General features: G+C 56.3%; 2 protein-coding genes across 4 annotated transcripts in view; one reads left to right on the plus strand and one right to left on the minus strand.

Moving 5' to 3' along the window:
• The window catches only part of AP3D1 (adaptor related protein complex 3 subunit delta 1), a 33,444-nt gene extending 22,633 nt beyond the window's left edge, over positions 1-10,811 (plus strand). Inside the window, exons 18-32 of one of the 2 annotated variants that reach the window (XM_061150771.1) lie at positions 90-161; positions 713-788; positions 1,007-1,206; positions 1,454-1,527; positions 1,714-1,888; positions 2,233-2,289; positions 2,775-2,882; positions 3,051-3,200; positions 3,392-3,439; positions 3,585-3,774; positions 3,907-3,995; positions 4,104-4,189; positions 4,737-4,858; positions 4,961-5,040; positions 9,705-10,811. In XM_061150771.1, the coding sequence (XP_061006754.1) occupies positions 90-161; positions 713-788; positions 1,007-1,206; positions 1,454-1,527; positions 1,714-1,888; positions 2,233-2,289; positions 2,775-2,882; positions 3,051-3,200; positions 3,392-3,439; positions 3,585-3,774; positions 3,907-3,995; positions 4,104-4,189; positions 4,737-4,858; positions 4,961-5,040; positions 9,705-9,800 (1,623 nt within the window). In that variant the 3' untranslated portion in view covers positions 9,801-10,811. The remainder of the gene's footprint in view (positions 1-89; positions 162-712; positions 789-1,006; positions 1,207-1,453; positions 1,528-1,713; positions 1,889-2,232; positions 2,290-2,774; positions 2,883-3,050; positions 3,201-3,391; positions 3,440-3,584; positions 3,775-3,906; positions 3,996-4,103; positions 4,190-4,736; positions 4,859-4,960; positions 5,041-9,704) is intronic. The other variant, XM_061150772.1, reaches the window with a different exon arrangement.
• Positions 10,812-12,302: 1,491 nt separating this feature from the next.
• IZUMO4 (IZUMO family member 4) lies at positions 12,303-15,411 on the minus strand. 2 transcript variants are annotated; one of them, XM_061150774.1, is made up of 9 exons: positions 15,177-15,411; positions 15,008-15,088; positions 14,807-14,878; positions 13,950-13,976; positions 13,777-13,852; positions 13,579-13,626; positions 13,480-13,494; positions 13,130-13,147; positions 12,303-12,644 (listed from the first exon to the last, which is right to left on the minus strand). In XM_061150774.1, the coding sequence occupies exons 1-9, from the start codon at positions 15,388-15,390 to the stop codon at positions 12,554-12,556; spliced, it is 642 nt and encodes a 213-aa protein (XP_061006757.1). In that variant the 5' UTR covers positions 15,391-15,411; the 3' UTR covers positions 12,303-12,553. The 2 variants fall into 2 exon arrangements, with proteins under 2 accessions (XP_061006757.1, XP_061006756.1); XM_061150773.1 differs by having other exon boundaries at positions 12,303-13,147; positions 13,436-13,494; positions 15,177-15,390.
• Positions 15,412-15,537: the final 126 nt, after the last annotated feature.

Consider the following 15,537-nt stretch of genomic DNA (forward strand, 5'->3'; position numbering starts at 1 on the left):
CTAGGTCTGGCTCGTGCAGATGGTCTGGGAGGGTACAGGGCGAGCACGCCGCACACCCACTGATGTGCTCACTGAACCCTGTCCCGCAGCGCCGCGAGGCCCGCAGGCAAGAACAGGCCAACAACCCGTTCTACATCAAGAGTTCCCCGTCCCCCCAGAAGGTGAGGCTGGACTCCTTGTCCTGGAGGAACGGGCCACAGGGCCCCATCTGCTCTCCATCCCTGGGCCATGTGAGGCTGTCATCATGTCCAGGGGCAGGAACACAAGGGGCCCCCAGTAGCAACAAGTGGGGAGCAAGTTCTGCATGGTCGAGGTCAGGCTCCTTTGCCTTAGCAGGAAGCAAGTGAGCACAAGGGACATGGGCTCTTTGCAGGTGCCACCGCCACCATCTGTCCCCCTCCCTCCAGCCAGCAGGCCCATCAGCCGCCTTGGGCTCCCCCAGGGAGATGTGGCTCCACATGTGTCAGGCTTGCTGATGCCGCTTACCAGAGGCAGGAAGCCTTGTGTCTTCTCTGCTTCCAAATCTCTGTGCTTCCAAAGTGTGACTTTCAACTTGAAAAAAATTAAAATGAAAAAGCGGACAAGTCTTGCTCCCGTCCTGTACTCCCTGCACTGACAGCCCCACCCCTCTCCATGGGCCCTGCTCTGCGGCTTCAGCGTCATGCTAGGCCCTCTGCCCTGCATGGTGACCGGCCTCGTTGTCTCCCTACAGCGGTATCAGGACGCGCCGGGTGTGGAGCACATCCCCGTGGTGCAGATCGACCTCTCGGTGCCTTTGAAGGTGCCAGGCAAGTGTCTGTGTGGGGTGAGGGTGTTGCAGACCAGCTTCAGACCTGCCCCCGCTCTGGCTCTGTCCAGCCAGCATCCACCCCTCCCATCGGGTCCCCAGGTCCAGCCCCACACCGCCCTGGGTCCCCTGTCTACACCCCAGTGGTCAGGGCAGGGCCCCCGGGTGGGGGCAGGATGTGGCTCTCAGGCTGTGGGCTGAGCACCCGCGTCCCAGCAGGGATGCCCCTATCGGACCAGTACGTGAAGCTGGAGGAGGAGAGGCGGCACCGGCAACGGCTGGAGAAGGATAAGCGGAAGAAGAAGAAGCGGGAGCGCGAGCGCCGGGGCACGCGGCGTCACAGCTCGCTGCACACGGAGAGCGACGAGGACATCGCGCCCGCCCAGCGCGTGGACATCATCACCGAGGAGATGCCTGAGGTCAGCTGCCCACCCCACCCCGCCCCCGGGGCCCCAGTCAGCTCTGCCCTGTGAGCTATGAGCACCCACCAGCACTTTTGTTACATTAACTGTCCTGATCCCCTGCCCACGCTGAGCGCCAGGCCCCAGATCAGATGTTCTCATGGGTGTGGACCTGCTGGTTTGTCTCTGAGAAGGGAGGTGGGGGCCTGATGGGGTTGGGGGGAGGGTGGGTTGATCCAGACACAGCATTCCTGTCATCCCTCAGAATGCCCTGCCCAGTGACGAGGACGACAAAGATCCCAATGATCCTTACAGGGCCCTGGACATTGACCTGGATAAGTAAGTGCTGGGACCGAGGCCAGCCAACCCGTGGGGCTGGACATGGCCTGCGTTCCCCACATCCTGGCCCCTTTCTCTGTCCTCTCTTGATTGCTCGGCGTGGCCTGGGGTGAGGGTCCCGGCAGCAGAGTGGGCTATTTCCCTGTAGGCCTTATCCCAGGCCACTCATCCTGTGACCACCCCCAGGCCCCTAGCTGATAGCGAGAAGCTGCCCGTCCAGAAACACAGAAACGCTGAGACCTCCAAGTCCCCTGAGAAAGAGGATGTCCCCCTCGTGGAGAAGAAGAGCAAGAAACCTAAGAAGAAGGAGAAGAAGCACAAGGAAAAGGAGCGGGAGAAGAAGAAGAAGGAGGTGGAGAAGGTGAGAGGCCAGGCTCACTTGTCTTGTCAGATGGGGTGGGGCAGGGATATCCTGGGCTGTCAACCTCCCCTCCCCCATGGTGTGCACGTCCTGCACGTGAAGGGCGGGTTCAGCAGAGCCACTGCACACAGGTCATGTTACTTTGCTCCAGAGCAACACGACTCCGCCTGGATATGTGGTCCCGGTAGGTGCCTGGACCCATGGCAAGAGAGCTGAATGCACCACTGGCTCCCAGCGCACTCCGGTCCTGTGGGACATAGTGTCCTGTGCCTGTCAGGGCAGCCATGCCTTCTCAGGGCCCTTCTAGCTGCTCCAGGTAAAGGCCTGTGTTCCTGTGGTTTCAGGGTGAGGACTTGGACTTCTGGCTGTCTACTACGCCACCTGCTGCCACACCAGCCCCGGTAAGAGCCTGGCTGTGACCTGTGCTGACTGCGAGTGCTCCTCAGCTGGACACCAGTACTTTTCAGCCTTGGAGAGCTATGTTTTAGAGGCATTAGGGGACGCCCCCTCATTGGGGGCAGAGGGATGTGGGGTGATCCTCGGGCAGACGAGCCAGGTCTGGGCCAGCTCAGTCCCATGTTCAGGGTCTTGTGCAGGCAGTGGTTTCGTGGTGGTCCCTTATCTCAGAGCCCGGGCCCCCAAAGCCAGGCAGCAGCCTTGGGTAGCGGCTTTGTGTCTGGGGCCAGCCTCATGCCAGGCTGCCTCTCCTGTCTACTGGCCACCAGCACTTGATGGGGAGCCACACATCCTCGTCAGGAGGGAGGCTCATCAGTGCAGGGCATTCCAGGGCAAGGCAGGTCAGGGGGCGCAGGACTCCCCATCCTGGGCCCCAGCTGCCTTTGAAGCTCCGCCCCCCACTCTCCAACCCCGGCGTGGCCCTCTATAGGAAGAGTTGGAGGTGAACACCACAGTCACTGTCCTGAAGGAGGAGCAGGAGGAGCCTCAGGGAGAGGAACAGGACGCCAATGAGGACAGGGAGCAGGACCTGGAGAAGGTGGGGGCATGTGTGCTGGGGCTGGACTGGGGTTGGTGCTCCCGCACTACTGGGGCTCCTAACAGCAGTCTCCTGTTGCCAAGCTCCCTGGGTCCTAATTGCACAGCGCTGTTGGGCTATGGCTCGTCAGAGGAGCGCAGGGCTGACTCAAGCCTGTTGCCGCTCCAGAAACCCTCCAAGCACAAGAAGAAGAAACACAAGAAAGACAAGGAGGAGCGGCTCAAGGACAAGAGGAAGTCCAAGAAGAAGGTGCCGCCAACGGATGAGGAGGCTGCTGAGCCTGTGGAGAATGGCACACTCGATGAGGAGCCCCTGCCGGTGAGGGTCCTCCTAACCCAGCCCGTGTTGGGAGCCACTGGAGTTAAGACTTGTTTAGTCTGGGACATGGGGTCTCCTTGTCTGCTGTTCTCACGCTCCTGACTTTTCCTGAGGGGATCCCCCCTGCAGCCCTCAGCGTCACTCCCAGGTTCTCATTGCCTGGAGCTGACATGTTTCTCTTTTGTCCATAGCCCATGTCCAGTTACACCCTTTTGGCTGAAAATTCTTACATCAAGATGGTAAGCAAAGCTTGGCTTTCAGGTAGGGCCGAGAGTTCTTGGGGCTCAGGGCTTCTTTGTCTGGACATGGGGGGTGCCCACACTCTCCAGGCATGGGATCCCCAGTGGCTCCCCTGCACCACTGACTCTGGGTTCTGCTCTGCAGACGTACGACGTGCAGGGCAGCCTACAGAAGGACAGCCAGGTCACAGTTTCCGTGGTCCTGGAGAACCAGAGCGACAGCTTCCTCAAGAGCATGGAGCTCAATGTGCTAGATTCGCTCAATGCCCGGCTGGCCCGGCCCGAGGGCTCCTCAGTCCACGACGGTGTCCCTGTGCCTTTCCAGCTGCCCCCTGGTGAGTGAGCCTGGCTCACCGGCCTGGGACAGCAGTGCTGGGGACAGACCCTGGGCAGCCTTAAGTCCCTGCCGCCTGCCCAGGTGACGACATCCTGCACCACTCCTCAGGCCCATGTCTTGCCCGCACCAGGTATTTCCAATGAGGCCCAGTTTGTGTTCACCATTCAGAGCATTGTCATGGCCCAGAAGCTCAAGGGGACTCTGTCTTTCATCGCCAAGGTACGGGGGTGGGTGCCCCAAGGGTCAGTCATGCACCCGAGCTCGAAGGCCCTGCCCCGCACCCCCTCGCCCTGCGCCCCCTCACCCTGCACCCCCTCTGCCCCACAGAACGACGAAGGCTCCACCCATGAGAAGCTTGACTTTAAACTGCACTTCACCTGCACCTCGTACCTGGTCACCACGCCATGCTACAGGTGCGCTGCCCTCCCTCCTGCCCCCAGCTCCCCGCTTTCCTACCATCGGGGACTCCAAACAGTCATCTCCACGATGTTCTCTGACCTGAGGAGAGGATGTGCGCGGAGTGTCAGGTGACCAACTCAGGCGCCTCATGCTCAGCACATCACCGGCAGCCCAAACAACAAGCTTGGCATCCCTCCCTGGACTGGACACAGGACTCCAGACCTAGAATATGGGCAGGGCTGAGTCCTCCTGAGGCCCTGCTCCATGGCATGCAGGTGGCCGCCCTCCCCTGTGGGCACACATGCTTGTCCTTCTTGCACGTCTGCATCCTGACCTGTTCACACCAGGACCCCTGTTACATTGCATTGGGGTCCTGTCACCAAATCCAGTCACATGCCCACCGCCTGAGGGTCAGGGCTGAAACTTAGGGGCTTTGGGGACACTGTTCAGGTGTTGACTTCTTACAGGACCGGTGCAGACCCTGAGTCACAGGCCCTCAGAGGAGGCGCCTGCCCCTGGGCGGGGCCCCTTGTTGCCACCCTCTCTCTGTCCTTCCCACAGTGATGCCTTTGCCAAGTTACTGGAGTCTGGGGACCTGAGCATGAGCTCGATCAAGGTGGATGGCATTAGTATGTCCTTCCATAACCTCCTGGCAAAGATCTGTTTTCATCACCGTTTTTCTGGTAAGACTGAACATAACTGATAGACTGCTTGGCTTTCTTCCCGCACACGGGGCTCCCCCACTGCCTGGGGCTGGTCTGGCCTCACACCACCCTCTGTTGCAGTTGTGGAGCGAGTGGACTCCTGCGCCTCCATGTACAGCCGCTCCATCCAGGGCCACCACGTCTGCCTCCTGGTGAAGAAGGTGAGCCTTTGAGGTCTGGCGGGCCTGCCCAGCCTCACCACTGTTCTCCAGGGCAACTGCTGTGCTCTGAGCTCAGCCTGAGATGATTTTGCTGAAGGCTCTGACCCTGTGCTGGTGAGCAGTGTCGGCCTTTCCTTCGCCTGGCCTGCTCCTTCCTCACGCATCTCCTGGAAGAGGTCATGTTTAGTCAGTGTGTTTCTTCTGGCATATTATTGTAGAATTTAAGGAAATCATCTGGGTCTGGGGAGTTCTTTTCTGAAAAGTTTTTATCTATAAGTTCATTTTCTTTTTTTTTTTTCATAACTGCTTTATTCTTTTTTAAAAATTTAATTTTGGTTGCTCCAGGTCTTTGTTGCTGCAAACTTTCTCTAGTTGCAGTGAGCAGGGGCCACTCTCTAGTTTTGGTGCAAGGGCTTCTCATTTCATGGCTTCTCTTGTTGAGCGTGGACTCTAGGCACACGGGTTTAGTTGCCCCTCAGCATGTGGGATCTTCCCAGACCAGGGATGGAATCTGTGTTCTCTGCATTGGCAGATGGATTCTTATCCACTGGACCACCAGGGAAATCCTCAGTTTCTTTCTTTGATACTTTCAGGGCTCCTTGCTTTGTCTGTTTCTTACTGTGTGAGTTTCAATAATTTGTAGTCTTCAAAGAAGTTGTTGGTTTCATCTGGATTATGGAGGTGATGGTGGATTAAGTCATCTGGTTCTTTTCTTTTCCTTTTAGTGTCTGAGGGATCAGTGGTGATAAGCTTTCATTCCTGATATTGGTAATTGTCTCCTCTCCTTTTTGTTGGTTATCTTGGCTAGAAGGCTTATTTATACATTTTTTTTTTTTTCAAGGTACTAAACAAGAACTTTATTTTGTTTTAAAGATGATACATATTTATCATACAAATTGTTTAGAAAATATAAAAGTGAAGTGAAGTCGCTCAGTCGTGTCCGACTCTTTGCGACCCCATGGACTGTAGCATACCAGGCTCCTCTGTCCATGGGATTTTCCAGGCAAGGGTACTGTTATTTATACATTTTGAAGGTCAATTTAGTGACCAATTTTTTTGAAAGGTTGGAGAATTCCTTGGAGGTCCAGTGGTTAGAACTCTGCGCCTCCACTGCCAGGGACCTGGGTTTGATTCCTGATTGGGGAACTGAGATCCCACAAGCAATTGCATTGCAATACATGTGTGACCGCTGTGTTCTGCTCTTTGCAACCCCTGGAACTGCAGCCCACGAGGCTCCTCTGTCCATGGGCTTCTCCAGGCAAGAATGCTGGAGTGAGTTGCCATTTCCTTCTCCAGAGGATCTTCCTGACCCACGGATTGAACTCAGGTCTCCTGTGTCTCCTGCTTTGGCAGGTGGGTTCTTGACCACTGAGCCACTTGGGAAGTTCCCACAAACAATGAGGTGTAGCCAAAAAAAAAAGATTAATAAGTTTTACTGAATATTGCTGCAAATCTATTTCTGCCTGCTCTGGGTTTATTTTGCTCTTTTGTGAATATATAAGCTGAAAACTTAGACCTTTCCAACAGGCCTGTCTCTTCTAATAAAGTCTTTAATGTTAGGAACTTTCCTCTACATACTTCTTTAGCTGAACCCCACAGGTTTTTACGATTCATTTTCATGTGTGTACAGTTCCAAATACTTTCTAATTTCTATCACTACCTCCTCACTGACCTGTGGACTTATTTCTAAGCATTGGGAGAGTTCCCTGTTGCTTCCTGGCCCCTGTTTTCTGGTGTGACCTCTCAGGCCTCCAAAGGGGGCTGAGATTGGCGCTCTGTCCTGGGTGTGGTCCCTCTGGACAGCTGTTCTGTAGGTGTTCTTGTGAAATGTGTGTTACCCAGATCCTGGTGGTTGACTGTGTTCTTGATTCTTCTGGATCCTTGCAGATTTTCTCTCTGCCAGTCCTCCATGAGTGAGCAAGGAACATGAGGCCAGTGGTGGTCAGCTGGTCTTCTGACTGTGGACCATTAGAATCGTGGTTCTGGGCGAGTGGATCCCCTCACCAGTTGGTGTGTTCGTCTCTGTCCCATGCTGTGTCTTTGCTCTGAAGTCCACTTTGTCTGGTGTCAGTACAGCCATTCTGTGTGTGTATGTTTTTTAATAACGTTTATTTATTTACTTGGGCTTCCCTGATAGGTCAGTTGGAAAGAATCTGCCTGCAATGTATAGGAGACCCCGGTTGGATTCCTGGGTCGGGAAGATCCCCTGGAGAAGGGGATAGGCTTACCTACTCCAGTATGCTTGGGCTTCCCTTGTGGCTCAGCTGGCAAAGAATCCACCTGCAATGTGGGAGACCTAGTTTCGATCCCTGGGTTGGGAAGATCCCCTGGAAAAGGGAAAGTCTACTCACTCGAATATTCTGGCCTGGAGAATTCCACGGACTCTATAGTCCATGGGGTCACAAAGAGTCAGACACGACTAAGGGACTTTCACTTCACATTTATTTACTTACCTACAACACTGCTGGGTCTTTGTTGCTTCATGGGCCATTCTCTAGTTGTGGCACATGGGCTTGATTGCCCCACGACATGTGGGATCTTTCCAGACCAGGGATGGAATCCGTGTCCTCTGCATTGGCAGGCAGATTCTTTACCATTTGGTCTGTGCTTACGTGGCAAATCCTTTGTGGTAAACCTGCCTTTATCCTTGTATTGGAAAGGATTTCTTATAGATACCGTGTCCTTATTCATTCGGTCAGTGTCTTTCACTTGTACTGTTCAGAGCATTGTGCTTAAAGTAGTACTGATATTTTTGGGTTTGTCTTGCAGTTAGTTTGTTCCCTGTGTTTTTTCTTTCATCCTTCTGCTCTTGCCTTCATGGCGTATGTGAGCGTTACCAGTGTCCCACGTTTATATGTTGACAGTCTCCGTGTGTCTGGAGCTCTGGGGACTACATCCCCACCCTTGGTGTTCACAGTCTACTTGGAGCTCTGGTGGAACATGAAAACCTCACACTTGCTTAGCCCTTAACCCTCCCCCCACACAGGAGGTGGTCTCAGGTTTTGCCTCTGCAGACACTAAAGGCGCCTTTCTTCAGTGCGTTATAGCTTTACAGATTTCAGAGGCCTCAGGAGACAAGACAGCCTCGTCTGCTCACCCGCGTGCCTGCCATTTCTGTCACTTTCAATGCTCACATTCCCACCCTTTCTTCTGCCTCATTTCTGTCTAAAGAACTTTAGATCACGTCTGTTGGCTGTGTGAGTTCTCTCAGTCTCCTTCATCCAATCATTCTTTGTTTTACTCTTTGTCAAGGCTGTTTTTGCTGGGTATAGAATTTTTGCTTTGCTCATTTTTTTCTCACAGTGCTTCAAAACTAGGCCATTTCCTTTTGGAGTCTGAGTTTCTGACAAGGAATGTTTTCTCTTTACTGAGGAATGCATTGTTCCCCCCCTGGCTGTTTCAGGTTTTCCTTTGTTCTGATTTTAGCAGTTTGTGACATGTCTTGGTATTGACTTCCTTGATCTGGGCTGTCTGCTGACACAACCCTCAATCCACGCAGCATCAGTAAAGCTGTCAGTAACATAGGGAATTGAAACACCGGCAGGGCCTCCTTTCCAGCATCTGCTCCTGCTGATCCCTGGGGCTCTGGGCCCCACACACTGTGTCTGGACCCCTGACTCTGCCCTCTTCTCTTGTGTGCTGCTGAGATTAGAAATGAGCGGTTCAAGTGTGCTTTCACTGGACTTAAACTTTAGTGATATTTCCACTCATCCTGCACAACTTTTACCAGAGGGGTTCCCTGGAAAGGGACCCAGCTCCTGTTAATGGTGTGGACTCTGTTGAATGTGCTGACCTGTGCATTTCTGTCTTTTGCACAACTCAGAAGTTCTCAGCTATTATTTTAAGTACCTTTTCAGCACTGCTTTGTTTATCTTCCTCTGTCTCGGGTCCCTGTGATGTGAGTGTTTGCTACTTCACCCACCTCCACATCCTTTCCACTGTCTGTTCAGATTGAATCATTTCCATTAATCTCTTGTCAGGGTCATAGACTCTTCTGTTGTGTAAGTTCTGTTGTGTGCAGCTGGTGTATTCCGGTCTAGAAGTTTCCTGGGTTGATCTTTATTTCTTCTTTTTCTTTGCTGAGATGTTGTGTTCTCCTGCTTGCTTCAGGAGTGTGTGTGATTGCTGATGGGAGGTTCTTGGAGTCACTACTTTAAAGCCTCTCGGGTGATTCTGACATCCATCTCTTCTCCGTGGGTATTTGTGGGTTGTCTTTTCCACATGAGCTAAGATTTCCGTGGTCTTGGAGTGCCGAGTGATTTTGGAAGTTTTGAATTGGAGGGCGTGGGCCTTCTTCACACCTGTGGAGAAGGTTGGCACTCAGGTTCCATCTGCAGGACATCTGGTGCTGCACTCAGCTGTTCCCTGTGCCCCTGAGGGGCTGGGCCAGGCAGGGGCCGTGTGTCCTCTGCGGGGCTGGGATCCCTGCCTTTGCCAGAGATCAGTCCTGAGCCCTTGTGGTTCTGGCCTCTGTCCAGGTCCTGCAGCTCCTCCCATGGGGCGTGGGAGACATGGGGTGTGGTGCGCCTGCTCCGTCCTACCTGGAGCCCCTCTTCTTGGTTGTCAAAGCACCCCAAAATAGGAGAGGGTTATCAGAGCATCCTGAAGTAGGAGAGGATGTCCAGAGGGTGGCGTCTCTTGAGTGCCAGCTGTTTCCCTCACAGGGCGAAAAGTCAGTGTCGGTGGATGGGAAGTGCAGCGACCCCACGCTGCTGAGCAACCTGCTGGAGGAAATGAAGGAGACGCTGGCCACGTGCTGAGTACCGCCTGGGAGGGCGGCCACGTGCTGCACACACTGTGTCCAGCCAGGAGTTGACCAAGTCCACCATTGTCCACTGTGTAGACCCTGCGGTTTACGTTGCGTTGATTTACCTTGTCATCTTTTTTACTTTGCTTCTTTCTACTCTCTGGCGAGCAGCCCTTTCCAGTCCCCAAGCCAGCCGGGGCTCCTCTGGCTAGAGCGGACTGTGCCTGTGGCCTCAGGGGCTGCCCGAGGGTGAGCGTGACCGCTGTTGAGGCCAGGACCTGGCGGGGGCTGGATGGGGTCCAGACAGAGTGGCGCGTCCCGCTTCTGTCAAGTCGTCAGAATCCCACAAGTTCCCAGATTCCTGCCCGCAGGCCCTGGGGGTGGAGGCCAGGCCAGCTGCTCAGGGGAGACATTCCTCTTCACCCCACGCCTAGGGGCATGTCCTCCCCAGGACACACAATGGGGCAGCGTCCTGCAGGCTGCTGTCTGTCACATCCTGTTTGTTCCACCACTGTGTCCTGTGTATCTACTGAGGGGAGTGCCCAGCAAGGGTCCAGGGCCTTGGCGGCCTCCGTGCCCAGCTGGGTATTGCGGTGAGTGGTGGAGAGCTACTACTCTGGCTCTCCTGTCATCACTGGACGCTCTGCAGGTCTGTGTCTGCACTTGTGGAAGGACCCAGGCCTGGCCCTGTTTCCTTGCTGGGAAGCACGTGGGTCCAGGGGTGGCTGGGCCCCTGAGATGCGCCTCAGGGGCAGGGGGGGACCCCAGCCCACCCCCGTGAGACTGAAGTTTCCTCAAAGATGATGGTCCTCAATGACGTTTTAACTTCTTTTGATGAAAACTGTCACTTTAGCATGTAGAGTAACCTATTACAGAATCCTGTGCAGTGATTCTAGAATCTCTAAATTGTATGATGTGTTATATAAGAATTTATTTGCTATCGACATTCCCGTGTAAAGGAGAGACATATCATGCTGCTGTAATGATTTTGTGTCAAGATGATCCAATAAACTTGCGAAACAGGCGTTTATCCATTGGGTCTCTTGCCTTTGGCAACGTATGCCCCCGAGTAGGGGATTCTCCCCCAGTGTGGGGGGCAGCATACAGCCAGACCTCTGGACAGTCCTGCAGCACTCGGGGTCAGAGGGGGGCCACAGGGCACCCTTGTGCAGGTTGCATTGTGAAGCTAGGGCGCCCCTGCCCTTCTGCCTGCACTTCTTGTCCCCTCCGGAGGGGTGTGGTTCTCCGGGCTCCTGGGTCCCAGCGGAAACAGCAAGGAGACACCTGATACCCATCCCCTCACAGGACTCCACGGGGCCTAGCAACTGCTGTCCCTTTCCAGGGAACCCCTCTGGTAAAGGTTGTGCAGGATGAGTGGAAATATCACTAAAGTTTAAGTCCAATGAAAGCACACTCAAACCCCTCATTTCTAATCTCGGCAGCACGCAATGAGAAGAAGGCAGGGTCAGGGGTCCAGACACAGTGTGCGGGGCCCAGAGCCCCAGGGATCGGCAGGAGCAGATGCTGGAAGGGAGGCCCTGCCGGTGTTTCAATTCCCTATGTTACTGACAGCTTTACTGATGCTGCGTGGATTGAGGGTTGTGTCAGCAGACAGCCCAGATCACCTCTAACCTGAAACCCAAAACAGGGGCAGTTGGAGAGCCCTGCATGAAGCCCCCTTGGGTGGCCCCCAGGTCACTGGCCCATCCTGCTACAGTGTGTGGGCCCCAGCTCAGGTCCTGGGCATCTGAGAGTCCCCCAGTCTTCCACTCACCAGTCCCCTGACCCTTGCTCCTGGGCAAGTGGAGGCCAGCAGTCCATCAGTGAAACCTCGGCTGGAACGCGCCGAGCAGAGGCCCCTTACCTGAGTAGGGAGGTTGGCGGCCACCCAGGCCAGAAGGGCCCAGCCTAGGACCCGAAGAACTGCCAGACTTGAAATGGTATGCTTCCATCCCCTCCCATCTGCTGGACCGAAGCTGAGCTCTGGATCGAGCCAGTTTGGGCCTGTCCTTTCACAGCCCACGTGGGGCATCTGAGAAAGAAGCCAGGCCACGGTGATGACAGCTGGTGCCATGGTGCAGCTGATGGGACAGGAGCCCCAGGACGCACAGAAGCTGGCCCTGGTTTTTACCATACAGGCTCCCTTCGAGTCATCCAAAGAGCCAATCGCCCTGACGGCTGGTTGTGTGCGGCCCGCCAGGTACTTTTTTTTTCTTTCTGTGCTGGGTCTTTGTTGCCATGCACAGGCTACTCTCTAGTTGCGGTGCACGCACCCTAGGGCATGCAGGCTTCAGTAGTTGCAGCACATGGGCTTAGTTGCTGTGCGGCATGTGGGATCTAGTTCCCTGACCAGGGATAGAACGTTATCCCCTGAATTGGCAGATTTTTTTTTTTTGTTTTGGCAGGCAGATTCTTAATCACTGGACATTCCAGGTCCCTGGGAAGCCCTGCCCTGCACCCGGCACACACCTTGCTTGGGTCCCAACCCACAGCCCCAACAAGGACAGCTCCAGGATGAGAAACATCAGGGATATTTAATCATTCCATCACATGGCTGCGATCCTGCCTGCATCTATGCTGCACTATGTACAAAATCATCTATCTCCCATCCCCTCCTCCCGGCCCCGGCCTGGCCCAGCCCCGGGCTCCAAGGCGAGTGGGGCCCTCAGGCAGCAGTAGGCCTGTTCCACAGGGTCTGGCCAAGACGGTCCAGTGGGGTTCTGGCCCTGCACCACGGCGGGACGGGTCTGGCCGGCCCGGCCGCCCTCAGTGCTGCGTCAGGCACTCGGAGGCGTTTTCCAGAGTCAGGTTGGCCAGGTGTGGGGGCTCCAGACACGTGAAGCTTGGTGATATCAAGCTGCAAGGAGATGGGGCGCCCCAGTCCTTCCTCCCCTGCCCTGCCTTGTCCTCCCTAGGGGTCCTCTGCTGGGGCCTGGGCCCCTCGTCCCAGCGGGGGCATGTAGCAGGGCTCCAGACAGACCCTCGACCTGGACCTGGACACCAGTGGGGTCACACCCACCATTCCCACGACGGGGTCTGTGAAGGGAGCGGGGCGGGGCGGGGTGGGGGCACTGGGGTTTTGACCTCTGGCTTAGGCAGAGCTCGCACGGGTCCCTGTGCTTCCCCCCATTGGGTCACTCACAAGGCTGGAGTGGTTCTGTGTATCCAGGTGAGGAGGAGGGGAGCTCATGTTTATTCATGGTGTGATAGCATGGATGTGACTGCAGAGGTGACATCTTGCCTGGCTGCACCCATCCCATACTACGCCCTGTCTGCCCCCACTGACCTGGAAAAGTTCACACTGCCCACACTCCCAGGAGGATGGGCCTGGGGGGACCTTACCTCGTATTGGTGTCCATTCTGAAAGACATGACAGGGCCCCGGTGAGCGCCAAGCTTTGGGGGTAAGGCTGTGCCTGTGGCCCTCAGGCCCCTCCATGGGGGCACATGTTCACCAGGGGTGCCCTCACCAGCTCTGACCACAGCCCCGCCACCCACCTGGGCCAGGGGTGGGACCTGGGTCTGTGGGGACCCCCCAAACCAGGATGTGAGCCCTTGAGCTGAGCTCAGAAACCCTGGGAGGTAGAGGCTCGGTCCCCAACACCAGGGCCAGGTGCTGTCTCCTGTGGCTGCCTGGGCACATACTTACCGGTGAGGGCACACGCACATTGCTCTTGGGGAGAGGGGACTTACTTGTGCCACTTATTTCTACAATGACAACAGTTTCGGAGTCAGGGGCCAAGTGGCCTCAATCAGGATACCCTTGCCCTGTGCCTAGCTACCCCCACTCACATGTACTGGAGGAGGCCCTGCACTGCTGTCTCCCACTGTGCTGACGACCTGCGGGAACATGGGCGTGGACACTCAGGGGGCCAGCTGCACGGCTCCCCTCCCCCTTACCCGGGTGATGAGGGGCCCCTTCAGGGAGAGCCTGGGACCCTGTGGGCAGGGGACCCTCAGCACAGGCAGCTGCCCGCGCCTTAGCCCTACTCGCAGTTGTAGCCAAAGCAGACGACATGCGAATCCGTGCAGTTGGTGCAGGAGATAGTCTCGTACTGGAAGATGCCTGCAACACACCAGAGGTGCTGTGGGCTCCCCTCACCCTCAGCCTTGGGGGCCCCAGCTGCTGCGGCACCCCACAGCCAGGACCAAGGCTCACTCACCACAGTGACGCTGACAGTCGATGCGGCCTGTGGTAGGGCAAGGGCACAGATGGTGCCTTATTAGGCCTGGCCTGTTCCCCTGTTCCTCCTCAGCCCCTGCCTCCCAGGTTGCCCAAGGTTCAGCCCCTGTCCATTGGCCACTTAGGTGGGCCCCAGCCTTGTTGTTGTTGTCTGTGTTGCAGCATGTGGGATATAGTTTGTGACCAGGAAGCTAACCTGGGCCCCCTGCATTAGAAGCATGAAGTCTTAGTCACTGGACCACCAGGGAAGTCCCATTGTTTGTTGTCGTTCAGTCATGAAGTCATGTCTGACTCTTTGTGACCCCATGGCCTATAGCATGCCAGGCTTCAGGGCTTCTCCAAGCAAGACTACTGGAGTGGGTTGCCATTTCCTTCTCCAGGGGCATTTTCCCGACCCAGGGATCAAACCAGTGTCCCCGGCATTGGCAGGTGGGTTCTTTACCACGGAACCACCAGGGAGTCCCCAGCCCCAGCCTGGGATGGAGCAAACCAGATGGGAGGGTGGCAGCAAAGCTCTCAGGCCTCCGGGGACCCATAGGGGAGGTGGCAGGGATAGGTGGGATTTATCCATCAAGGTGTCCTGTTGGTGCCCACTGGATGAAACTGTTACCCCTCCAGGGAATGGCCCTTCTCCCCCACTCCCCCCCTTTTATGGCCTTTCTGAGTCCTGACACCTGGCTGCACCACGCCAGACTCCCTGCTCACATTACTCCAGCCTGAGCCACACCCTGACCAGACTCTGGCCTGTAAGGAGACTGGAATACTCCCATGGCCCTGGGTCCTCAGGCCTTGGGCAGCATCCTCCCCGCTGCCCCGCCAGCCCTCTCCTTTGCTCACTTTCGATGATGGCATTCTGGATGAGGTGAACTTGCTCCCGGAAGATAGCTCGCAGCTCGTTGGGGAAATACCCTGATAAGGGGAGGCGGAGAGGGGACTGTCAGCCTCCGGCGGTCAGACTCAGGCGATGGGTGGACTTTAAATGTCTGGGGGCGGTTGGGCTTTGCCTTAGTTTCCAGCCCGCGGCGATGGGCCCCTCACCCGGGAAGTACATCTTTCCCTGGTACAGTTGATCCATCCTCTGGTACACGGCGGCCGCCACTTGGTTCAGCTTCTCCCGGGCTGGGGCGGGAGAAGGAGGCGTGTGAGCCGCTTGGGTCGGGGCCTGGCAGGGCCGGGGGCTCCGCCCGTGCGGGACCCCCGCACTCACTGATCTCCGCGGGGATGGCCAGGTGCAGCTCCTTCATTGTGTCCTGGCTCCAGTCACTGAGCAGCGAGCCCGACACGGGGATGTCGCCCACCCACCAGGACTTGAGGTTCACGTGATGGCGGTAGAAGGAAAACTTATCCGAGAAGTTACCATGGCAGTGCAAGCAGCCGCGGGCCAGCGCTGCTGTCAGGCCCAGGCACAGCAGCAGGGCCATGGCCCGCCCCCGCCCGCCGCCAACCAACCGACGGCGCCTCCCGCGCCACTCCCTCGTCCGCCGCGCACCAACCGACGGCGCCCCCGTGCCACAACCCTCCGCCGCGCACCAACCAACGGCGCCCTCTCGGGAGGAACACGACCCCGC

This window comes from Dama dama, chromosome 9 (genome assembly GCF_033118175.1).
Source record: "Dama dama isolate Ldn47 chromosome 9, ASM3311817v1, whole genome shotgun sequence".
NCBI lineage: Eukaryota > Metazoa > Chordata > Mammalia > Artiodactyla > Cervidae > Dama > Dama dama.

Excerpts from the sequence above, each read along its gene's own strand:
- IZUMO4 (XM_061150774.1), bottom strand. The coding sequence starts at position 15,390 with ATGGCCCTGCTGCTGTGCCTGGGCCTGACAGCAGCGCTGGCCCGCGGC. Across the intron at positions 14,879-15,007 it reads GGGAAAGATGTACTTCCCGG|GGTATTTCCCCAACGAGCTG; the intron begins GTGAGGGGCCCA and ends TCCCCTTATCAG. Across the intron at positions 13,627-13,776 it reads TGCTTTGGCTACAACTGCGA|GTCGTCAGCACAGTGGGAGA; the intron begins GTAGGGCTAAGG and ends ATGTTCCCGCAG.